The sequence below is a fragment of the Taurulus bubalis genome (genome assembly GCF_910589615.1).
Source record: "Taurulus bubalis genome assembly, chromosome: 8".
NCBI lineage: Eukaryota > Metazoa > Chordata > Actinopteri > Perciformes > Cottidae > Taurulus > Taurulus bubalis.
Window position 1 is genome coordinate 27,124,958 of NC_136596.1, and position 25,622 is coordinate 27,150,579.

At 43.1% G+C, this 25,622-nt stretch overlaps 1 protein-coding gene across 1 annotated transcript in view; it reads left to right on the top strand.

Moving 5' to 3' along the window:
- Positions 1–25,622, top strand: part of nsmfb (NMDA receptor synaptonuclear signaling and neuronal migration factor b) — a gene marked incomplete at its 3' end in the record, with an annotated part of 51,926 nt that overhangs the window by 20,956 nt on the left and 5,348 nt on the right. The window contains exons 5-13 of the mRNA XM_079222650.1: positions 5,088–5,156; positions 11,504–11,556; positions 12,867–12,956; positions 13,967–14,094; positions 14,206–14,289; positions 15,495–15,528; positions 15,843–15,913; positions 18,438–18,517; positions 18,714–18,816. Of these exons, the coding sequence (XP_079078776.1) occupies positions 5,088–5,156; positions 11,504–11,556; positions 12,867–12,956; positions 13,967–14,094; positions 14,206–14,289; positions 15,495–15,528; positions 15,843–15,913; positions 18,438–18,517; positions 18,714–18,816 (712 nt within the window). The remainder of the gene's footprint in view (positions 1–5,087; positions 5,157–11,503; positions 11,557–12,866; positions 12,957–13,966; positions 14,095–14,205; positions 14,290–15,494; positions 15,529–15,842; positions 15,914–18,437; positions 18,518–18,713; positions 18,817–25,622) is intronic.

Below are 25,622 nucleotides of genomic sequence, written 5' to 3' on the forward strand. Positions count from 1 at the left end.
TTGAACAATTGCAAGTAAATGGCTCTTTTTATGCTCATTTTCATAATGGTGGACTATAAAAGGTTTCTCAAAAAAACTTTGGAAGAAATCCCCTTTAATTTCGTATTTGAAATGATCATAAATCAAAACATAACTTGAAATCAAACGCTAAAGTGCACTTTGCTGTTCATTTTTCAATTGAGCTTGCAAAGTGCCAATTCCAAAATTAATCTTGTTTGTATTATGGTGATGAATGCGTGTAGAACACTGAAAAATGATTTGTCTGTTTTACATTTTGTGTTATTATCATTATTAGTATGATTATTATTATTTATTGGTAGCCACAGACCTCCACACTGATCACCTTGGTCAACCAGTGTATCTGATCTGTAAATCCCTCACAGATACCACATTAGATCACACTGTTAGATCCTGACACACATTATTTAACACTCAAGACAGACCATACCACCTAACATTCATCTTATTCTGTGGATTCTACAGAAGATTTTCAGATGACGACATAAATGTTATGTCAATGGCTCCTCCCACCTTAAAGGCCTGGTCACATCAGAACAATTCATCCATTCATCCACACCTCTTAGGGAAATATTTGGTGGTAGAAGCTCTTACTCTTTGCAAACTATTGCTCTTTTGTGGATATGATCATTACGACGGCGTAATAGTCAAAATGAACACTAACAGGTTAATTGTATTGTCTATTATAGTGTTTATATCAAGCGATCATGTTGACGCATGATGTCGTCTTCATCAAGCAATGAGCACAATACCTCAACGCTAACTTCAAAGGTGAATTCCCTGACCGGGAATCGAACCCGGGTCACACTGACAAAATGTTGTTAGCTAAGATATCAGCTTCATCAAAAAAAGTCAATAGAGAGCCGGGGGTTAATATTACGAGGGGAAAAAAACCTCAACATTTCTGAAATTAGGGGAGCTAAACTTGAAAATTAAAAAGCGCTTCAATCGCCTCTCAACAGCTCTCAATTCAACCCCCTGTTGCAGCTATCGATGCTAACAGCGCTGACAGAGCTAACGGTGTTTTCCTGTTAAAGTCGTAAATATATATATATTTTTTAAATGAATATTCTCTGAGATTAAAATGGTCAATTTACAAGAAAACTCAAATATTCTCTTGGACTAATATCACCAATGGACGAGACAGAAACAGGTCCAGCCGGCCGCCACTCACACCCTGACTGTCAAACAGTAATGCGGTTGTGGCGGAGCTGGCAAAAGGACACATGTGTTATGTTCTCATATTCCCAAGACGTATAGAACAACTGTACGTTAAATCCTCTCTTTATTCTCTGTTAACGCTGCTGTGACCAGTTCTTTACTGCGGGCCATTTAGAGATCCAAACAAAACAATGGACGTGCCAACTTCCGTCCAAAAAACTTGGAATGGACCAGATTTAGAAAGTAGAGAATGTGTGTTGGTCATGCACACACACACACACACACACACACCCTCCGCTCCTCGTGACTAGATAATTATCACCTATCACCCAGATCTCATAATTATGGTCCTCAAACAGACAAAGCTCCTCAGCCCTTTGATCTTTCTCCCACGCTCCCTCCTCTCTCTCCTCCTCTCTCTCCATCTGTTTCCTCCCGTCCCTATCGGGGTCGGCCTGATACATGGGCCCCGACACTGGCCTTTGATTAAAGCCACAGACCAGTGTCTGTATGATGGGTGTGTGCAGTGTGATTAACTACACATTTAGTGTAGAACTGATCCAACTATTAGTCTGTCGGCTGTGTGCATTCTCATCATCCGTCTTGTTCTGTTCCTCACTCCGTCCTCGCTCACTGATATTGTTTTGAGTTGATATTTAAGAGGAAAGTAAGAGCTGTGTGTGTGTGTGTGTGTGTGTGTGTGTGTGTGTGTGTGTGTGTGTGTAATATCTGACGTGCCCTGTTGCTGACTTTTCTTTCATTTCGTCCTCTCTTCTTCTTCTTCTTCTTCCTCTCACTCTCTACGTGGCGGCTTTCCAAACCACGACCGTAGAATATCGTGAGTAACTCCTTCAACCTCCACCCACTCTTCCTTCCTCGTCGCTCTTCCTTTTTTCTTTTTCTTTATCACTCACTCTGTCGGCTGGGTTACATATCTTCAACCCTTTTCCTCGTGTGGCCTTGTGCTCTTCAGTCCGCTGTGTCCGTAACCCCCCTGACCTCAGAGCCCGCTGGACCGGGTGTTTGAAGTTCTAGTCAGTCAACAGTCCACCCGGGAGCAGGGAAGGAGTCCAATCAGCAATACTAAACTCACCCAAGACAAATAAGTGACCAAGTTAAAGTGTGGAGGTGCGATGTGTGAGATCTGGCTCCTGGCAGCATTTCACCTCCACTGCGGGGTCCATACATTCTACATTTACATATATATATTTATATATATATATATATATATATATATATATATATATATATGTATATATATATATATAAATATGTATGTTTGAAGATCCCGCTGCTGTGTGACCTGTTAGAAGCTTCACATGTGGAGTCCGCCAGTAGGGAAGCCATCTGTGTGTTTTACTCTTCGATAGTTTGTTCATCAGACTAAATTTAAAGCGGCAGACACGATAGAAGGACCCGCAGCCTCCGTCTCCAGCTCACTGGGGATCAGCTCCAGGTGAAGTAGTCGCCTGGCGGCGGGGGAGGTAAGGAGGTAAGGGGGTAAGGAGGTCAGGAGGTCAGGAGGCGAGGGTGCGAGTCGTTTTCTTTTGTTTGTTTCTGCCGCTTTGGATTTAATCCAGTAAATAAACTACAAGATGCACACAGACGCCTGCAGCTTCAACGTCAGCTGACTCTCTGTTCTGGTCTCACAGCGGGCCGAGGCTAGCTGGTTAGCATCTCAGTGGATACCTCTGCAGCTGGTTAGCATCTCAGTGGATATCTCTGCAGCTGGTTAGCATCTCAGTGGATATCTCTGCAGCTGGTTAGCATCTCAGTGGATATCTCTGCAGCTGGTTAGCATCTCAGTGGATATCTCTGCGGCTGGTTAGCATCTCAGTGGATATCTCTGCAGCTGGTTAGCATCTCAGTGGATATCTCTGCAGCTGGTTAGCATCTCAGTGGATATCTCTGCAGCTGGTTAGCATCTCAGTGGATATCTCTGCAGCTGGTTAGCATCTCAGTGGATATCTCTGCGGCTGGTTAGCATCTCAGTGGATATCTCTGCAGCTGGTTAGCATCTCAGTGGATATCTCTGCAGCTGGTTAGCATCTCAGTGGATATCTCTGCGGCACAACGCACGGCTGCTGTGAGTGTTTAATGAGCACATGTACGAAGTTTAACAAAGTCTCTGCATTAAAAACTGCTCGCTGTTATCTGGTTGATGAGTTCTCTGCATGTTGATGTCTGTACTAATTATGATAAGCCAAAGATGGTTTCTTCAAAATACATTTAAAAAAAAAAGAAGCAGCACTCTCGGAAAGGTGGAAGGTGGAGTACAACAATGGTCGGTCTCACTTCACGTGCAGAATGGAGTTGTATGTATGTATATATATATATATATATATATATATATATATATATATATATATATATATATATATATATATATATATATACATATATATATATATATATATATATATGTATATATATATATATATATATATACATCTACACAGTTAGTAGTAATTGCTTATAATAATAAAAAGTCTGACTGTGTGCCATCTGCAAAGTTGCTACATATATATATATATATATATATATATATATATATATATATATATATATATATATATATACATATATATATATATATATATATATATATATATATATATATATATATATATATATATATATCGTATTACCATAATATCTTGTGTCTTGTAATCAATCCTCAGTTATGTAATATAGCACCATATCTTAGTATTTTAGTAAATGTGAGCTAAACTCAGTTCATGTTTTCAATAAGTGCAACTTGTTGCTGCTCATTTTTGTTGAACTGCATGATTTCATTTGAAGTTATTACATCACTTTGTATAGAAAATGGATGTCGAAACACATTGCAAGTTAACATCACAAACCCATCCCATAAGAAAAACAAACCTCTCTAACCAGTCGGATTCATTCGGAGGGCTTTCAGCTTTTTACACTTTCGGATGATGGCAGATGGTGGAAGGAGCAACAGGCAGAAGGAAGAGTCACTTCCACCGCGTTCCTCTGCTCCAGGGAGGAGAAAGTGACGGAGCACATGTACGTGTAACAGCAGAGGCGGCAGCGATCGGATAATAAGCGCTGCACGGACTCCGGTGACTTGGGCCCTTTGTTCCTCGCTGTAAGCGCTCGTCAGCTGTCTGTCCGATGTCAGTCACACGACGGGACTTCCTTTTCCGACATACGTTGTCACGGATGACTCTCATTATGTCTGACATCCTGTCAAGAGCCGGCCCGGCCCCTCTGGGAAAGGCACACCGAGGCCGACCGACTTACCCAGCGACAGAATGAGAAGTAACGGGACACCGGGACGGGCACGTATGTGAGATCAGGGTTTCGGTATCGTATAGGAATTGGTCGGCTACTCACTTAATAATTCAGTTAGCTCGCGTTGGAGAGGCAGGGTGGGTTTCTTGGTTGCTCCTCAGTGTCTCTACCTGTGGATCCCTATCTTGCATTGTGGTCCTCGTGTGTGTGTGTGTGTGTGTGTGTGTGTGTGTACTTCTTGAGAATATCCACATGTGGATACAACATCCTTGTGCTGCTACCTCTACCTCTCTAAACCCCCCACTAACCCTACGGGCTTAAACCCCTCTATTGTCGCCCAGCCACACTTAACTGGAACCTTATAGTCATGCCCGAACCCAACTGGACCCAGAGGGCTTGAATCTGCTAAATTTCTCTCAACTTGGTGTCATTTCAATAAATAAAAAACACTGTTGCTCCGATCTAAAAGTGTTCGGAATTCAGGATAAACGATTTCTGAGCTAAATCTAAATCTAAAGAGAGCGTTTACCCCTTGGGTCAGTTTGGGTTCCGACAAAAATTCTTTGGCGCAGCTACGAAATAAAGAAAAAACAACGTGGAATTTCATTTCCCCACGCAATCCACTTAACGCTTTGACGTCCTGGCAGGGCTTTCCGAGGCATTGCTGAGAAAAAGAGGCGGAAAAGAGAGCAGGAGGAAGCCACCGTGATGGAGAGGTACCGTGTCCTCGCTGTCCTGTCCTGTCCTGTGTGCTTTCCTTTGACTGTGTCAAAAGAAACTTCCCTCTCGACAAGTCTCACATCAGATCTAAAGATCTCTTTTTTCTCAATAGCCAATTTGGTACAATTTAGATATTTCTTAACTTTGACCAAATAATCTCAATTACATCTCACTGAGCCATCACCTATCCGCTGATGAAGACTTTAAGACCTTTTGTTTGTATCCCACACAGGATAAGATAATACTTGTTTGATGAGGATGATGAGAGGATATGGACCACACTTTTACACAAGTTATTATTATCATTGTACTTTTTCTTTTGTTCTGCCCAACAGTACATACCAATACCTTCATGATATAATTGATTCAACTGATGCAAGCTGGAGAATTAGATAAGATTAATTCATTGAAGTTCATTGCACCCACTGTGAATGTTTTCAGCCGGTTGAATATTCGTTATCGGTGGTTATCGCTCCCATTCTAACGCTTCAGACCGGAGTTATGAATCCCACTGGCGAGACCCGCTCTATGTAGCTGGTTGAGGCGGAGACCAGAGGTCAAGGTTAGGAATTGACCTTGAGTGGTGAAGGTCAGAATAGCACATTGGTCATAGGGCACAGGACCCAAAACAATCCGGTTACCGGTATCTCAGTGGCATGGACGCCTTCAGACGGGCTTCAGGCGTTGTGGAAGTGAAACTTAACCTGACACAAGGTTTATGCCACAAAACCACTTGGTTAAGTCGAGGAAATGTTTGTTGTTTGGATTAAAATAAGTACACTTGTTATCGTCACCTTCCTAAAATAATGGTCCAATTAATTTGTTCAGGTTTTTCAGAAAACACAAAAAACTTGACAAAATGTAATATAGTGCACAAGCTGCCTCTAGACTCTGACAACAGACATACTGTACTACTGTTATGATTACTAATATTATGTTCCAGTGAGATTTTCACTGACAAAAATGCTAACTAAATTGCTAGCTTAAATTCTAGCTTCAAAATACCATATTAAAAAGCTTGTAAAATGTCCAAAGTCACATTGTCTTTTGACTTAGGCAAAATAAAAAGGCCTAAGTCACACTCTTACCATGTTATACTACAGGGGTAGAATCACATGGTCTGGATTCACATTGGACAAGAACAGTGTTCTCCTGGGTGAAAGTCCTGTGTTTGTTTCACCCGACCTCATTAAAACCACGTTGAAATAACGTCACCTGACTTTGTTGCTCCTGTCATAATTGCCATGGCCACTAGAGGTTGGAGAGTTCTTCATCTATTGGTGAATAGATAATAACGGCCCCTTTCTGAGCTTCTGAAGACGCTGGGATGTCACAGGGTGCAGTTCCTTCCTCCTACCACAGTGGGAGCGTTTCAGAAGGGGAGTCTGCTCAACTTGATTTGGTCATTTTTCCTGGATATTTGTGCTTCTACCAGTAAACTAGGTGAATAAATAAATACCATTAAAAGTCCATTTATGAAAGACATGGATGAAAGATTGTTTAGGTCGTAGTGATGTGATACAAACAGAGCAAAGGGTTTTTAATTTAATTTGCCAATGAGGCTGATAAACATTTAAAAGCTTGATTTTAGTTTTCACTAAAGTCAACACTAACCTTCTTGCTCCTGAAGCTAGCAGTAGCGACAGCGGTTGCTGCAGGTCTGATGCTGAATGAAAGGTGCCTCCACTGTTACAAGCATCACACTTTTCCCTGTTGCTAATTTGGTGTGTAACGCCAGCAATGGGATGCACAAACACATTATAACCAACACCACTGAAGCTTGACTGGATTCACTTCTGAACAAAAGGGAAATGATGTCTCGTTAAAGGCAGGTTTCTTTCATCAGGTCCTTCCTCATCTCTTTGTGCGCTTTTTCCACTGCCAGCACATATTGGTGAACAGGTCTGTGCTTTTGTGTGTGTGTGTTGACACTTCAGGGTTCTTCACTGAACCCTGAAGTGTCAAATCATTGCTCCAAGTGAGTAAATCAATCAATAGTTGGCAAACAACCTCACACCAAGCAAGGCTGAGACATGCCATGCGATGTTCAAGTGTGTGTGTATGTGTGGATTATATTTCTTATATATTTGTGTGTGTGTGTGTTACTCACACACTCTCAGAATGCAATGTACTGTTCTATTAAAATAGAAAGGTACACCAAATTCCCCAAATTGAATTATGCATGTTTGAATAAGCAAGACATTATGTTTTTATTGGAAAGGTCACAGCCAGATTGAGAGGGTTGCATAGTTGCAGACACACACACACACACACACACACACACACACACACACACACACACACACACCGGCATGAATTTGACTCGGTGGTCTTGATGCGCTTAAAAGCTGTTGTCACATCTGTGGCTGATGCCCCTCCTCCTCCCCTCCTCCTCTGAGTCATCCCGCTATTTCAGGCTCTGCCCTCACGACTCCTGCGATCAACGCTCATGTCAACGTTGTTCTTTGTGGATTGCCTCCAAACTGAACTCTGGACACAAAATAGCTGGAGACAAGCGCCCGTGGGAGGGCGTGCGCTTTGCATTTCTACTGTGACACTGCTGTGTGGTTGGGATCCTCACCGATACCATCAGCTTGATGTCGGCTCTTTTGGTGATGAGACTTGGTGATGTGGTCCATTACAGTGGCACAAACAGCAGGGACTGCATGGGGAAAGCTAGTAATAACTGACTACAGGTGGGTCCTATTAGAAATAATGAGCTGTGGGGTTTGTGAACCAGCCGTATCAGTCGTCAGACCTCATCACAGTTTCTCACAGCTTTGTTTCACATCTTTGTAGTTCACGTCAGAGCTCCTGTCGCCTGTAAACTCAACAACTCCTGTTTAATTGGGTCCGATCTTCATAGCAAGGAAAATGTCTCAGAGAAGCAGTTCACATGTCCTGTAGTTTGACCTGATGCTTTTTCTTTTTTTGTTATTAGTCATTTGTTTTTTCTCTGTCCAGTAACAACCTGGCATCATGTGTTCTGACTGTCCTCCTGTCTGCTCCTCCGTTCTCGTGAACTAATTCAATTCCATTCATTTCATTTTGTAAAGCCCAAAGTCACAAATCACAAATTTGCCTCAGAGGGCCAGATGTCCACCTGGACTCAAGGATGAAGTGAATTGAAATGTGGTGGTCAAAGACTCATCTGCTCTTATTTAAATGTTAAGTTTTAGTCTGTTTTGAACACAATGACCTTTAGGTCGTTGTGTTCGACTTTCAGCTGTTTGTGTTTGACTGAAAAGGTTTCAGGTGAACATTCTCTAACCCAAATTATAACTCAATATGTGAACATTCTCTAACCCAAATCATAGCTCAATATGTGAACATTCTCTAACCCAAATTATAACACAATATGTGAACATTCTCTAACCCAAATCATAGCTCAATATGTGAACATTCTCTAACCCAAATCATAGCTCAATATGTGAACATTCTCTTACCCAAATTATAACACAATATGTGAACATTCTCTAACCCAAATTATAACACAATATGTGAACATTCTCTAACCCAAATCATAGCTCAATATGTGAACATTCTCTAACCCAAATCATAGCTCAATATGTGAACATTCTCTAACCCAAATCATAGCTCAATATGTGAACATTCTCTAACCCAAATCATAGCTCAATATGTGAACATTCTCTAACCCAAATTATAACACAATATGTGAACATTCTCTAACCCAAATTATAACACAATATGTGAACATTCTCTAACCCAAATCATAGCTCAATATGTGAACATTCTCTTACCCAAATTATAGCACAATATGTGAACATTCTCTAACCCAAATTATAACTCAATATGTGAACATTCTCTAACCCAAATTATAACACAATATGTGAACATTCTCTCTGCAAAGGTTGAAAGTGAAGGAGAACATAGTTAGAGAGGGTTTAGTTCAGAAAATCCAGGCAAGGTCTCATTTGGGCCCATTTGGGCCCATTGGGGCCTATTTGGGCTATTTGAATGCTATTTGAATTTTCTCATGTACCAAACCATATATTTCACTTGTATTTTACTTATGGTGTTCAATACATCCACATATAGCTGTTTTGGGCTCATGCACTTGCACTTGCAGTTGCTCAGCCTCTTCTGAAAACATAAACAAAACACAAACCTTGGTATTTTCTTTCCATAACCTATAGGATCTACATTGCCGAACAGCTCTCTGTCCCTCCATGTCTAAAACTGCTGCTCTTTCCTGCGGTGTGCCTCAGGGTTCTTTCTCGGGTCCTATGTGATTTGCTTTGCACATGAAATTGAAATGTTTCTCGTTTCAAGCTTATGTATCATCCCAGTTGGACTGGGATGATACATAAGCTTGATAACTGGGACTCCTTTACCTTACTCAGCAAGTCATCCCTCACACATCACTACGGCAGATTTCTCCAAAACTAGGCAACTAAACAGTGCTATTTATCTATTTATCAATATAGCTTGATAAATAGCACTACATGTAAAAATACATTTGTATGGGATCTTTTCTGAATTTTTTCTTCCTGTTTTTACATAATATAAAGATCCCTGCAGATCCGACTGTTTCAGTCCCGATGTAGGTCCCTGGGCTCTGGGTATCGGCTAATACCGATCTGAGTGTTTATTTAATAAGTTGTATGCCTCACTCTGTGGAAGAGAATGCCATTTATTCTAATAATATACTAAAAGACCGCTTTACTAACTTTGTAAAGCCAAATGTAACAAATAAATACATAGATTAATTTTAGAGTAATAGTAATAAATTGTGCAACATCCACTTAAAAAAGAAAAAAGTTTATTGTTGTGCAGCAGTGGCAGTACAAAGGAAATCGTGAAAATATCAATAAACAGATATTTAAAATATAAAGATACACATAGTAGAATATATATTCAGGGATAAATTACCCACTTGCGCCCTACTGAACCCTCCCAGTCTGACAAGCCTTGATGAATAATGAAAAGCTGTCTTTTAGGCCGCACATTGTTCCACTTGCTCCCACTTAGAGCTGCTTCTCTATTCTGCTTCCTCCCCTGCTTCTCTTTCTCTTTCTCTCGCTGTCCCACTCATCTTTCTCCAGCGGTACGAATGAACCATACGATGCTTTTGATGCAAATAAATAAATAAAAAATCCAGACGGGAGAGATAAACAAGCTGAAGATGGAAAGAGACAACTAAAAGATTAAAAGACAATAATCCAGTTGCATTCACGATGCATTGGAATGAGTCCTAAACTGCTCGTCTCTTTTCGGGGTTTTGAAGAAGTTTGATATGACACGTCTGAGTAACTTCAACCACTTTGTAAAGCACTAAACTGGCTTCTTGAGATGTATAATTAAAGGATTGGCACCAAAACCACCTCACTACCAGTTAGGTTCTCTTTGAATGCTAACATGTTAGCAAACCGCATTTAAAGTGATTATCACTTCTCATATTAAAATGTGACCAGAAAGTATCTAGATGTGATCTAACCAACTGGTTTTCATATGTGTCAGACGGCTCTGTCCAACTTAAAGGCTCCTTCCACCTTAAAGTGCTCAATGTATTCACAATGCAACTTCTTCCAGAGACGGCTCAGCCAATCAGATCACAGAGGTCTTTCAAAGGTCTGCTGGTGGTCTAAGAACTATACTCTCCAATTGCAAGCCAAACAATGCAAGGAGAAAAGACAGCGTCAATACATTAGCAAATTATGTATCACTATTTATTGTTATTAGTTATTGGGTTAAAAGAAAAAAAAGGAAAATTCAAGCCCATCTGGATGAAAAATGTGATTCCGCCTGCTGACCAATACAAATGATATTTAATCGATTTGTCAAGTTGCATCCTGTTTGCTATCCAGGTGGCTGGAAATGTTATTGCTTGTTTTGTGTGACAAAAGTAAAATACATTTGACTTTTTTCTGTAAAAATGAAGTTATATTCATGAAGACAGATATAACTAATTATAAAACATCAAGGTTCACATTATTTAATTGAGGCAAAGGACACACATCATTTTCAGCTAACGTCATTGTTTCAATCAGGAAATAAAGAAGGTTAAAGGGTAAAAAAACATTCAATTGTGCAGCAGATGAAATAAGTTCTTCTGGAAAATGACTAGGTTATTGCAAAGTATTATTTATTGAGAAAGAAACATCAGGTACTTTGAGGTTATCTTTAGCATAATGTATGCTAGCATGTAGCATGTGCTACTGGAGATTTTGGTACCAATCTTCTTGTCACTGCTCTGGCTAGACTTTACCCAGAGGTGTCGACACATCTGACTCTGTACGTTGGAAACATGTAATTCTCCGACTCTGTTCTGTTCCTCATTCTTGATTTCTCTGTCTTCTTCTTCTCTTCCCTAAAATGGTAGAAACTTCCGCAAGCACCTCAGGATGGTGGGCAGCCGCAGGATCAAGGTCCAGAGTAAGTCCTCCAGTCTGTCAGCATGCATGTGTGTGCAGTACCCTGATGTCAGAGCATTGTCATGCATTCATGCTCAAACCGTGTGCACACACACCTCGGAATGTATTTGTACTTCATGCATGGAATGAGACATGTTTATGTTTATGAATGAGAGATACCACCTTATTCTTTAAACTCCACGTTGATGGTGATTTGGTCCGTCTTCACTGAAGTGTTTTAGAGAGGTGTGTGTGTGTGTGTGTGTGTGTGTGTGTGTGTGTGTGTGTGTGTGTGTGTGTGTGTGTGTGTGTGTGTGTCGGCCACATTTGCTTTAGAAAAATGATTGTGTCATTTTTACGATATTGATTGCGTGCTGGAAAGTTCAAAGGCCATTTCATGTAACGCTAATGCTACAACACGTCTGCACAGCTGTGGATCTTCTCTCTCTAGCTGATTTCCATCAAACTTTTGAAAAAATGAATGCAAATTAGGCACGGTTAGAGTAAAACCAAATGTGCCGGTTTTTTTCAAAGGTTTCCGGTAAAGACTCAATCGATCACTATATAACCTGAACGAGGTCAAAGTTCACTACGTCAGAACTTATTTGGGAAAGGAGTTTCCATATCTCATGCAGCGCATTAACTCTTTGTTTGACAAAGTAAAAAAAAAAAAAAATGTATATATTATATGTTTTTGCATCAAATTTTCTAATGTGAGACTTCAATCTGCGTTGAAGGAGACAGATGTTGAGTAAACTTTACGGAGCATTTAAGTGCCTCCAAATACAGTTCGATAGCTCACGTTGGGATCGACTTGATCACACTATAATAAATTAAATGTCAACAATGTTCTGTCACAAAGTTGTTTTGCCAAGCATTCAACATTTTTAATTATTTGATTGTGTTGTTTTTCTTTGTCCTATGTGATAGTAAACACAATATTTTGGGATTTTGAATGGTTGCACACAAAATGGCTAATTGTTAAACAAGTTAAATATGGGGATATAAATGCCCATATTAAACATGGGCATATTTCTTTTGATGTTTTCTTGCCAAAGTTAATAATCACAAGTTGCAGCTGCAGTCAGAAGTGACTAAGTTGCTCCTGTAGCCAAAGCATATTGTCATTCCAACACGACACATTTTCCATGAAAATCAATAAACTATTACTGGATTACCACAATGTAAACATGAAGCACTCAGGCCAGTTAGCAGGGGCTGTGACTCTGGGGTTGATGATCATTTAGAGGGTGTGTGTGTGTGTGTGTGTGTGTGTGTGTGTGTGTGTGTGTGTGTGTGTGTGTGTGACACTCTCCCCTCCAATCCCATCAGCCTTTGCCGACCGCCGAGCCAAGAGCTTCAGCCGCTCGTGGAGTGACCCGACACCCGTCAAGCCCGACTCACTGCATGACTCCAGAGACAGTGAGTGGACGCTCTCAATCCCAAAGAAAACGCCATACGATATGAACAATACAACACTGCATAGAATATACACGCTTTACACAGACACTTATACACGCATGAAACTTTGGATGCATTTCTTGTTAAATGTATTAACTCAAAAATGCAAACATCACAGAATATACCGAATAGAAGGAGAGTTTAAGGACTTAGGAGAAAGACAACCGCAGTGCTAAGAGAATCCGTCTGCACGTACACTAGGCAATGGTGGAGATAAAAAAAATCTAAAATCTTTGTTTGTTGCCTAAAGAAAACAAGTAATGCTCAATGCTGTACTGTTCAAGTCAGCATTCCTGTCCAAACTAGAATCTCACCTCCTAAGAAGGATGTTTTCGACGGAGGATTTTGTTGAGAGCCCGATGGGGCTTTGCCTTAAACATTACTGCCGCAAGGAATTGTGGGCCGGCGTCGTCTCCTTTCCTTTGGTAAAGGATGATCCCGATCCCTATGCTAAAGGCTAAAGGCTAAAGGAGATAGGAAGGAAGCAATGAAGCACCTTAGCTCAGCATTTAGTGTTTGACCAGCTCTTATCTCTTATAAGTCTGACACTTATTACATCACTCAGTCAGTTAGGAACCCTGAACAAGCTGTTGTTGCACTCTGTTGTTGTCCGTTCTGTCATCGTGTGTCTGCAGTGTATCTGAATGTCTCCACTCGCATCTTCTTGCCAGCCATCCACTCAGCCACCCCCATCTTTCAACCCGGTTGTACATCTGCCTGTTGCCGTGTGTCGTATCCGTCTGGATGCACGAGGAGCGTTGTTGTCTCGTCTGCTTCTGATCAGAACTCTCCTCTGTCACTCGCCTTCCGTGCAGGAAACATAAAATAACAGGCGCTGCGCTTTTAAAAAGGAGCACGCTCCCCTCTAATCTCGTTTGTGTTTTATCCTTTCATCTCACCCATTGTTCCTGTGTGTGTGTGTGTGTGTGTGTGTGTGTGTGTGTGTGTGTGTGTGTGTGTGTGTGTGCCAGGTGGCGAGCTTCAGAGCTCCTCGGGGACTCTGGATGAAGGGCCGGGCGAGGACGCCGACTGGGAGGAGGAGAGGGAGATGGAGAGGGCGGCCTGTGAGGGAGAGGACTTCATCCCACCCAAAATCATGGTGCAGATCTCCACATTCAATTCACTCATTTGATTTTGAAGTCAACCAACATGTGTTAGTCACGCAGACAGGAGCATGAAGGTTCTTCTGCGTGTGTCCTACTTTCCACAGCTGGTCTCCTCCAAGGTCCCAAAGGCTGAATACGTCCCGAACATCATCCGCAGGGACGACCCCTCCATCATCCCCATCCTTTATGTGAGTACAACATGTCGGAGAAGGATGTGGTGCATCGCGCAGGCTTCACCGCGGCAACCATCCGGACGTTTTATCCGTCGCAATCATCAAACTACGAGAACCGTTTAACTGCCGTGGATTCACCTTTAGATTTCACGGAATAGCTGAGGTGACAGACGGCATTTATTTGTTTCCAGTTTGACAATCATAAGCGACGACCACCTTCCGCCCAGTGAGGGAAAATAGACATTTCTTTACATGTATCTACCGTTTTATTCATATATTCCACTGCTTTTGTAAACCTAAGACCTTTGCTAAACCAATTTCCATCACAAAACAGTTCATCCACTTGAGTAAAGTTATGTTTTCACGAGAGATATGAAGAATTTCAAAAATCAAGGTTACATTTTTCAGCTTTAGGGCCGTATTATCACTTTACACTTGTGCCTTATGACAATTGTGCCTCATTATATAGAGAGCTGAGATTGTTCTGCAATTTTTGATCCAACACATGGATATATATCTCATATGCAAGTGCCTTTCAAAGGTGAATTTAAGAAATTAGAGCACAGTCACTGGCTGTTACGTGTTACCCTGCTTCTTGTCTGTTCAGATGGAAAATAAAGACAATCTGATGCTGGTATTTTTCTCCTGGAAAGTGAACGCGGCCCGAGACGTTTTAAGTGAGATGCAAAATCCACTGGAGCGTTTCCAGACTCATAATAAAACGATGATGTCATTATCATTTTAGGGCAGTGGTCCCCAACCTTTCCAGCTAAAGGTGGTACCGTCTGGCTCCTGGACTGCCAGCTGATCGGTCCGGACTGAAATGTCTTAACGAGCATTTGATGAATTGCCATCAAATTTGGTGGAGACGTTCATGGTCCCCAAAGGATGAGCATCGTTTTTTTTTTTACTTTCCTACCTCGTTAATCAGCTTCTGCGACCTCGTATTTACCTCGTTGACCCCGAAGTTGGGAACCACTGTTCTAGGAAACAGGGCTGTGATGTTGATGATGGAGGGAATGATGATTCTGTTGTTGTAACTCTTCAAAACGCTGATGTACCGTAAAATAAGAACTCTCAGGATAAAAACGAGCTCAAATCTGATTCATGTAAATGATGGAACCTTCTGTGCAGAAAACCAAGTTTCATTCAACTTGATTCAATTTCTGCGCCGCAGGGTTGTATGAAATAATAATTCTGTGTTAATCTTCCGTTCAAAGGACCATGAACATGCCACGTTTGACGACATCCTCGGTGAGTGTGACAGCTGTGGGGTTTTATTTTGTATTATTGAGCTCTCCAAGTGGGAACGTGGAAAAGATGAGGGCGGAATAAGTTTCAGCTTGCCGGAGGGCAGAGATGACTCATTGTGTTTGTCCTCACACGTGTGTGTGTGTGTGTGTGTGTGTGTGTGTGTGTGTGTGTGTGTGTGTGTGTGTGTGTGTGTGTGTGTGTGTCTCGAGAGACAGCCAATTTATGTGTCTCACCATTATGGGAGTGGGAAAAGTGACACCTTTCTCTCTCTCTCTCTCTCTCTCTCTCTCTCTCTCTGCATGTCTCTCGCCCAGAGGAGATCGAGAAGAAGCTGACTGCCTACAGGAAAGGCTGTAAAATCTGGAACATGCTCATTTTCTGTCAGGTGAGTGACAGGAGAGACAGATAGTGTGACATCATCGACACGTTGTCCTGTATATTATAGTTGGTTTGCAATAACTCAGATTACTTTTGTCCAACTAATATTTATGGATTGAGGGATGGACTCATATCAGCTGCTAAGGATAGCAATATGTTTTATGCATTATTTGCAAACAATTATTTGCGTTTGGCTTCATTTAGCGGTAAACTGTTCGGGCAGTCAGGAGGATGGTGATTGGCTGATAGGTGAGAGGGTGATGTCATGAAAAGAACAGCGACACCAGAAAAGTGACACAATAAAAGCATAAGAAATTATTGTTATTTATATTACGAAGAAATGCAAGTATGAAATCAAAACCAAGCTTTCAACGAAGGGAATTTGTTTAATAAACATGCCTATTTGGAAATCAAAATAAATTATACAACAGTTATTATAAAAATAAGAAATATGAAATAACATTTCATCACGATGAGCTGTTTTTTAAATTATTTAGTTGATGCTGCTCTCATTCTCAGTCCTGCTGAATAAAGCAGCACATCCCCCGCTGCCTTGATGAAATATATTAGGCATAATCAATATCAAGTCGTTGCTACTGTCATTTCCCTTTTTTCTCCATTAAATTTCGCTGAATGTCACAATCCCCCCGAGTTGATGGAGCATCACTCAGATCGCCGTCTGGCTGCTAATTAAGAACAGAAAGCAGCCTGGTGCGTTTCCCCTGGAGGCCAATCAGGGACTGACTCTGCTTCTTTGAGGCTCAGGAGAGGTGGTGGGGTGCGCACCCAGGTCGATGGGATCCTTCCTCCGTGTAAAGTAGATCCTGCTCTAGCAGCTCCAGCCAGACGCGGCGGTCCTCAGCCTCCTTTGAGACGTCGTAGCTGTCTTCACTTTTCTGACTGAGCTTCTGACCTTTCTGATCCTTCTTGACTGAAAGGGGTTCATCATGACACCACTACAGCTTGTTGGCGGTGGGCTAGCTGCTACGTTAGCAGCAGTAGTATGAGTGTTTTATTCAGCCGTCAAACACAATACAATTAATATGAACGTATTTACAATCTAGTATACAATATGACTGAAAAGGCATAGCAGAAGCGTAATGCTCATATATGCTTATCTTACATTATTATCAATTAAGCTCCCCTCAAGAAAAGAAATATAACAAAGAGAAAAGCAAAAACATATTTCATTCACACATAAATAGCTTCATAAACAATTCTTTGGAAAACCAAAAAGGAGTTACACATTCTTAAATTTATGTTAGCATTGTTCCATAATAACAACAATACATCTCCTTCTAATCCCTTATTATGTACGGTAAACTTCACCTCAAATCATATTTACACTCATTTATTGAAAACAAGCTTTTGTACACAGTCTGGCAGTGACTTTGTTTTGGCTCTGAACAATGTTTGCATTATTTTATAATATACAAAATCATTCAATTTCATCAACAAAAGATATGTAAGGAAGTATAGGTGAGCAATAAATGATATGCAAGTTAATACACCTCTAGATGTATACAGTATTGCTATTGATTTTGAAATATCAATATCACATCCCAGAGGAATTCTCTCTCAATGTTATCATCATAGATTTTGTATTCAATATCCCCATGCAATTATTTTCAAGTTTGAATGATTTCTAGCTCCTTTTCAATAGCAAACAAAAGTTCCTTTAAACTATTTTCTGAGCAAAATAAATGTTGTCACTTTACAAAAAGCATTAATAAAAAGTATAAAAAGTATTGGACAGCATGTCATTACCGTGCAGTGAGCTCTCATACTTCTCCAATGTTATCAATACTTGGCATTATCAAAAGCTTTCTGGAGGTCAACGTGAATACCAATAGAATACTCGTCATGTCCAACTTCCTTTCTTATTCCTTCCACCAACATTTGACAAGCACTTTGACATTTTTTGGTTTGGCCCATGTCCCATCTGTAGCATGAGCGGTTATTACCTTCAGCACAGCGAGAGATGACTTCACTTCCTGGCGAGCGGTAACAGGCTTTATTGTGTTTTTATGATTTATTTCCTGTTTGTAGGCATTTCTATTATAATTGAAGAGGCATTTGTTTACTTTTGTTTCATTGCGAAGGCACTCATGAGATTTGTTTCTCCAAGTAAATATGTCTGTGTTCGGGTGTTGCGTCATCGCCTCATGCTGATGAACTGCTGGCGGATCAGAGAAGACCTGAGATGTTCCTCACAGGCGTTGGGTTCATGGCGTCATCGCCAGCTTTACACTTACTGCTGCTTCCACAAGGAGGCCTGCGTCAATGCATTATTCATATACTCATATATACATTATCTTTTAAGTACATCTGTTTTTACTGCTGAACTTTTAGATCTTCAGTAGAAGTGTCATTTAAAAAAATAACTCATGTCTGGTGTTTCAATTCTAACAACTCTCTGCTCTTCACACCACATACATTGTATACCACATACCTGCACCTGCACATCAATAAATGAGGCGTTCCATAACTAAAAGCATAACTAATAAAGTAACACCAGAACCTTTCCGCAGGGCGGTCCGGGCCATCTTTACCTGCTGAAGAACAAAGTGGCCACCTTCGCTAAGGTGGAGAAGGAAGACGACATGATCCAGTAAGACTTCGCTCTGCGGGGAATTGTTTTCATAACTCTTTCATTATGACACAGACACACATGGATTCTACATTTAAAAGATTGAAGGTGCTAAAAAAGCATTTGATGGAAATCTTTAACGTGATAAAATGTGGTACCGTCTCGCCCATTTCCTCGCGGTGTACCGTAACCTCTCGTTCTCTCCCGCGCGCCAAAGGTTCTGGCGGCGGCTCGGCAGGCTGATGAGCAAACTGAACCCGGAGCCCAACCTCATCCACATCATGGGCTGCTACGTGCTGGGCAGCGCGAATGGAGAAAAGGTACTCCGACTGCGTCCTTTCTTTTCTTTTCTCATGTCAATTTATTTGTGTAGCCCAAAATTACCAATTGCAAACGTGCCTCAGAGGTAGGGTTGGGTACCGAGAACCGGGGCCAACACGTCCGGTACCTACCGGACCGAAAAGCAACGCAGATTTCGGTGCTTTCTTTCGGTGCCTGAGCCGATTTAAATACTTTTTTTTTTACACTACTCTGTAATGTTGCTCGGTATATAGATACTAAAAAGGTAGCGCAGTACCCGTACGTTAAAAACGATAGGATTTTGATGTATCGATACTATTAAAATAGCGCGGATCAGAGCGCACTCCTCCACTCTCTGTCCGCCTGCATGCAGAGCGGGGCTCGAGGGGGCGGGGCTCGAGGGGGCGGGGCTCGAGGGGGCGGGGCTTCCAGCGCTCACACACAGCGCGCACACAGAGATCGCTGCAGACACGAGCTTTTGAACGTCCGTCCTCGGCTTGATGGAACAAATCTCTCCAGTTGATATTAATGATGATGTGTAGTCCAGTAAAGCAGCAGTTTTAGGATCCAACAGAGTCTGAGTTCTGTTGCACACGGTCCCATCAGAACACCTGATGCTTGTATCTGTTCTTTTTAAAAAAAAAAAATATTGTTTATAGTTTGAAATTAAAAGGTTTGAAGCTGTAGTTTGAAGACAAGTGTGTTGTGTGTACTTATTTATATGTAAAGTATACTTTAAACAGTTAATATATTGTTCAATTTTAAGAAAAGGAATTGCCATGGCAATAAAAAAGTATCGGTTCAGGCACCGTTCAGGCACTGGTATCGTTTTAAAAGTATCGGTTTAGCACCGGTATCGGAAAAAACCCAAACGATACCCATCCCTAATCAGAGGTGCTTTGTGTTGTGGTGCCAAGCCGGGAGAACAAACACCGACTCCCACACTCCTCTGGTTGGTGCAAAAGTTCACTTCAATGTCTCCATGCAGCACAAAATCTCAAACACACACTCACACACACACATGCTGTGTACAGCACCATGCAGATAAATCATTTAGACAATGGGTTGGCTTCGAGTCTAAAGTCGGCGCACGTTCTGCAGATGCACGGGAAATAACCAAAGACGGAAGCAGTTTTTTTCTGCATGAGAAAGATAAAATAATGTGCAAGAAAGTTTTTTTTTCATGAATCATCGGAAGAGGTGTATGGAGTTGTGCCGAAGCCACGACCTCGTGCTGCCCGGCTGCAGCTCTGATCCTGCTGTCGACACACACACACACACACACACACACACACACACACACACACACACACACACACACACACAGAATGGAGTCCTTGACACTCACTCATTTAAGCTAAACCCACTCGCCGCTCGCTGCAATCACCCGCTCACACGTTAACCGACACACTCGTGCTCCTCCCATATATATGCTATGCTACATGCAGCCACGCTCGCATAGGAACGTGCCCACACACACTGAAATATTCATACTTCCTCATGCAGCCCGGTCTCGAGCCACTTGTTCCGCTGCTTCCTTGCGATTGCTTACCGCTGTACCGGCCCTTGTTCTGCTTGTAGCGCTCCTTTTGGCCCGCGCTACAGAAGCGCCTGAATGCCAAAATAGCCGCGAGACATCAGAGTACGGTGCGGGTGAAGGTCACGTCATGCATTTTGTATGCGTGTGTACCGCTCGACCTTGATGCTTGATTCCTCCATGGTGAGGGCAGCGCGACCAGGTCATGTTTGTGCGCTGCGGCACATTAAATAGCCTAGAGTTTTTATTCAGCGTGAGAAATACGATGTGTGGCGGGAGGGCGTGACTTAAGACCGAAATGCGTGACAGTCACGCTCAATGCGTGACACTTGAGAGCCCTGTATTAAAATATTAATGGGGCAAATGAGAGTTATTTAGAAAACAAGGAGCCCTAAAGGCGTCTCAAGACAAGCTTTTCAGATAACGCTCCTTCACAGTTGAGCTCAACAAAGGATGGCGTGTTAAATGCTGCCAGACTATTACGTTTCGAAGGAAACATTTTCTCCAGGATTTAAATGTATCTTAAATAATTAATTGTATCTTAAATGATGTAACAAACAAACTTATGTTAAGCCAAATCATGACGTTTTACTCAACATAATCAAGTACTTTTGTTGCCTAAAGATAAAAAGTATATATATATTTTTTAATTAACATCGTTAACGCACGTTTCAACTGCGGCCGATACCCTCGGAGAATGTAAAACATGGTGGCACATTGCCAACAGCCATGGTTTCCTTGTGGCCTGGGCACTTCTAGGGGTTAAGGAGTCCCAGCGGCGCTCTGTGACATTCGGCATCTTCTCCACCGTGATTCCATCCAGGTCTCAGGGAGGCTGCTGCCACAAGCGCAGCTGGAGAGACACTATTAATAGACCGAGGTGAGCTACCTCCGATGACGCTCCACCTCACAGCTCCTTCAGCCACGTACACGTAGGAATGTGCTTTCTTTATAAGAAAGAAAAGAAAATCCACAACAGATTGTAGTTGTGTGAGGCGAGCTTGTATTAGCAACCTTTTCTTACTCAAAACTCAAATACCGCTGCTCAGTGTCTGATAGCGACTTACCCGTCAGCCAGAGACGAACCGGGCTCTCTTCATGGAAAAAACTCAATTATATGTAGTTTTACACTATTCTTGACAGACGTTAATATAGACTATCGTGAATATTATCCCATTTTAAAAGCACTACACCTCATACATCAGGGGTCTCTAAAGAATGAAACAAGGCCCAGTTAGAGTTTCCTCATGCTAAGTCCCGTAGCATGAGGGCTAACTGGTGTTTGGGTTCAATCCCATACATATTGATAGCAGTTTGCCTAGCTTTTGTATTCATATCTGTATGTAGACAACAACTAGTTTTCAAATTGAACTGAATAAATGATCAATAATAAATAAATGTTCTCTCATTTCAAGTAAAATAAGTGCTGCATTAAAAATACAACACATACCAGAAAGCTTCAGAGAGGTGAACTCGGCTGACTTGCCCTGCAGCTTTAGACTCAGTTCATTCAGGTGTGAAGGGATGTCAACCAAAAGGTATTATGTTCTTCTCATCTTCTAAAAAGAGAAATGTGTGTGCAGGGACTTTACCTGTGGTTATTAAACCACTTGTTCCGGCTCATTTCCCTCTCTGTCGACATCAGTGTTGGACAGTTAATTATTGTGTTAGGATTCTGATCATGTTGGGCTCTTAGGTGTACTTCATGTCGGGTGTGAGGTACGTTTGCTCAAAAGATCTGTGCTTAGTCTCGAGTGGAGCTTCACTTCAAGTCTTGTGATCGCCACGGTCTCTGCACACATGAGACACACTGGCTTTAAACCGTGGGCAGAGTTTACTGCTGCTTAAAAGTCTGTCCGGTTCTGGATTCGCTGTCCAATTTTCTCTTTTTGGAGAACGTCGTGTGAAAGAACTTCTCTCGTGTTATTCTGCGACTACTCTCTCTCTCCCCGTTTCTGGTTTCTCCATCTGTTAGAGCCCTGACCTATATTCACGGTATACCCCCCAAAAAAGCAAATATATGGTATATGAGGACATTCCTGTACACCTCTACAGAACCCACCTGCTGACGTGTGAGAAACTAAATATATATTATGGAGTCGAAGTCGGATAATAAATCACCAATGTCACCAGATGAGCTCCCCGTTACCCGGATGGGATCCACTGCTCTCGTAGCCCTCTTTGGGTCGGGACCCCAGCTTCAGTTCCCTCCTCCTCCTCCTCATCATCATCATCATCATCATCATCATCATCATCATCATATCATCAGACCACATGGCGTCATGAAGGTCCACTTTAACGTCATCACTTCACAATATGACAGATGATGCACACTTGGTCTCTCACAAATTGATGTTTTTCTCTTCCAACCTTTTATGGCTTAAACATGTCATCCTCCATATGTTAAGGAATACAGGATTATACAGACCAGATGGTTGCCTGGCAACCGCACAGCGACGATAAGAGAATAAATAGTCGGGGACGCGAACCCCCACGAGACCAGCATGACACATCGGAGCTGGAAAGCACATTTTGATATATTTTTAGTCACTGTGTCCAGTGTGTTGTGCTAAAATAAGCTAACCAGCTTCAGCGTTACCTTCATACTGAGTGCACAGATATCCGCGTGATGTCAGTCTTCCCGCCTCCAAAATGACAGAAATAGTGACAATATCCTAAACCCGAGAACAAAAGACATCTGAAAATCAACTCAAGTCCACATGTGAAAATGCTCCAAGAATGAAAGGAAAGTGGGTCTCCAAATCTTCAGAAATGTACCCACAGCTTCTCTGAAGGAATAACTTCAATGTTGACAGTTTTAACTAAACGATAGCAAAATACTATTCTTTGCCAAATATGACCAAATTGCTTCCTGCATTTTCTGTCATTGAAAAAGATGTGATCTTACATCTTATATGTGTATTATCTCTCCAGATCAAAGCATCCTTAAAGGGGTGAGATGATCAATTATGAAAAATGATGAATTAAATGCAATGGTTTGTTTAAATTGGTGATTCTTTTTAAAAGATCTAAAGCCACGGCTCCGTTCCTCTCTTTCTAACGGCACATAAAGGTAAACATGTTTAGGTTGAAAATGAGAAAACCTCTCAATAAAAGAGGAAAACCAGAAAGCATGAAACAAACTGAACTTGACAGATCTACTGGCTTCTGGAGATGAAGGCCGCTTCCTTGTGTGACAATGGACCGGACCCCAGGGAGTGAGAGGAGGACCAGGGTCGACGAGGTGGAACGAGGAGGAGGAGGAGGAGGAGGAGGAGGAAAAGGAAGAGGAGGAAGAGGAGGAAGGAGGAGGAGGAGGAAGGAAGAAGAGGAGGAGGAGGAGGAGGAGGAAGGAAGAAGAGGAGGAGGAGGAGGAGGAGGAAGGAAGAGGAGGAGGAAGGAAGAAGAGGAGGAGGAGGAGGAAGGAAGAGGAGGAGGAGGAGGAAGAAGGAAGAAGAGGAGGAGGAGGAGGAAGCAAGAGAGGAGGAGGAGGAGGGTGAGGAGGAGGAGGAGGAGGAGGAGGAGGAGGAAGAAAGAGGAGGAAGAGGAGGAGGGGGAGGAGGAGGAGGAAAGGAAGGAAAAGGAGGAGGAGGAAGGAAGAGGAGGAGGAGGAGGAGAGGAAGGAGGAGGAGGAGGAAGGAAGAGGAGGAGAAGGAAGAGGAAGGAGGAGGAGAGGAAGAGGAGGTGGGGGAGGAGAGGGAGGAGGAGAGGGAGGAGAAGAAGAAGAAGAAGAAGAAGAAGCAGAAGAAGCAGAAGAAGAAGAAGAAGAAGAAGAAGAAGAAGAAGAAGAAGAAGAAGAAGAAGAAGAAGAAGAAGAAGAAGAAGAAGAAGCCTCCAGATAAACACATAATGAAGGATGCAGTTGATGTGTTTGGGTAAAACTCTCAAACAACAAATGAGAAAATAAACGAGTCCAGAGGGATCCAGGATCAAGTCTCTGATGTCATTCACTGTCCCAACAGGGTCCCAACAGGTCCTCAACAGGGGTCCCAACAGGGCCCGCCCCAACAGATCCCAACAGGTCCCAACAGGGCCCGCCACAACAGGTCCCCAACAGGGCCCAACAGGTCCTAACAGGTCCCAACAGGGCCCCAACCGGTCAGGTCCCAACAGATCCCAACAGGGCCCCAACCGGCCAGGTCCCAACAGGGGCCTACAGAGGTCCAACAGGTCTCAACAGGTCCTAACAGGTCCCCAACATGTCTCAACATGTCCTAACAGGTCCCCAACAGGGCCCCAACCGGTCAGGTCCCAACAGGGCAGGTCCCAACAGGTCCCAACAGGTCTCCAACAGGTCCCAACAGGGGCCCACAGGGGCCCACAGGGGCCCAACACGTCTCAACAGGTCCTAACAGGTCCCTAACATGTCACAACATGTCCTAACAGGTCCCCAACAGGGCCCTAACCGGTCAGGTCCCAACAGGTCCCGACAGGTCTCCAATAGGCCCCAACAGGTCCCAACAGGTCCTCAACAGGGTCCCAGCAGGGCCTCAATAGGGCCCGCCACAACAGGTCCCCAACAGGCCCCAACAGATCCCAATAGGGCCCCAACAGGTCCTAACAGGTCCCCAACAGGGCCCAACATGTCCCCAGCATGTCCCCAATAGGGCCCCAACAGGTCCCGACAGGTCTCCAACAGGCCCCAACAGGGCCTCAACAGGGCCCCAACAGGGTCCCAACATGTCCCCAACATGTCCCCAACATGTCCCCAACAGGGCCCCAACAGGTCCCAACAGGTCCCCAACAGGCCCTCAACAGGGCCCCAACAGGGCAGGTCCCGACAGGTCCCCAACAGGTCCCAACAGGCCCCAACAGGTCCCCAACAGAGCCCCAACAGGTCAGGTCCCAACAGGTCCCGACAGGTCTCCAACAGGTCCCAACAGGTCCCCAACAGGCCCTCAACAGGGCCCCAACAGAGCCCCAACAGGTCAGGTCCCAACAGGTCCCGACAGGTCTCCAACAGGTCCCAACAGGTCCCCAACAGGGCCTCAACAGGGCCCCAACAGGGTCCCAACAGGTCCCAACATGTCCCCAACATGTCCCCAACAGGGCCCCAACAGGTCCCAACATGTCCCCAACAGGCCCTCAACAGGGCCCCAACAGGGCAGGTCCCGACAGGTCCCCAACAGGTCCCAACAGGCCCCAACAGGTCCCCAACAGAGCCCCAACAGGTCAGGTCCCAACAGGTCCCGACAGGTCTCCAACAGGTCCCAACAGGTCCCCAACAGGCCCCAACAGGTCCCCAACAGAGCCCCAACAGGTCAGGTCCCAACAGGTCCCGACAGGTCT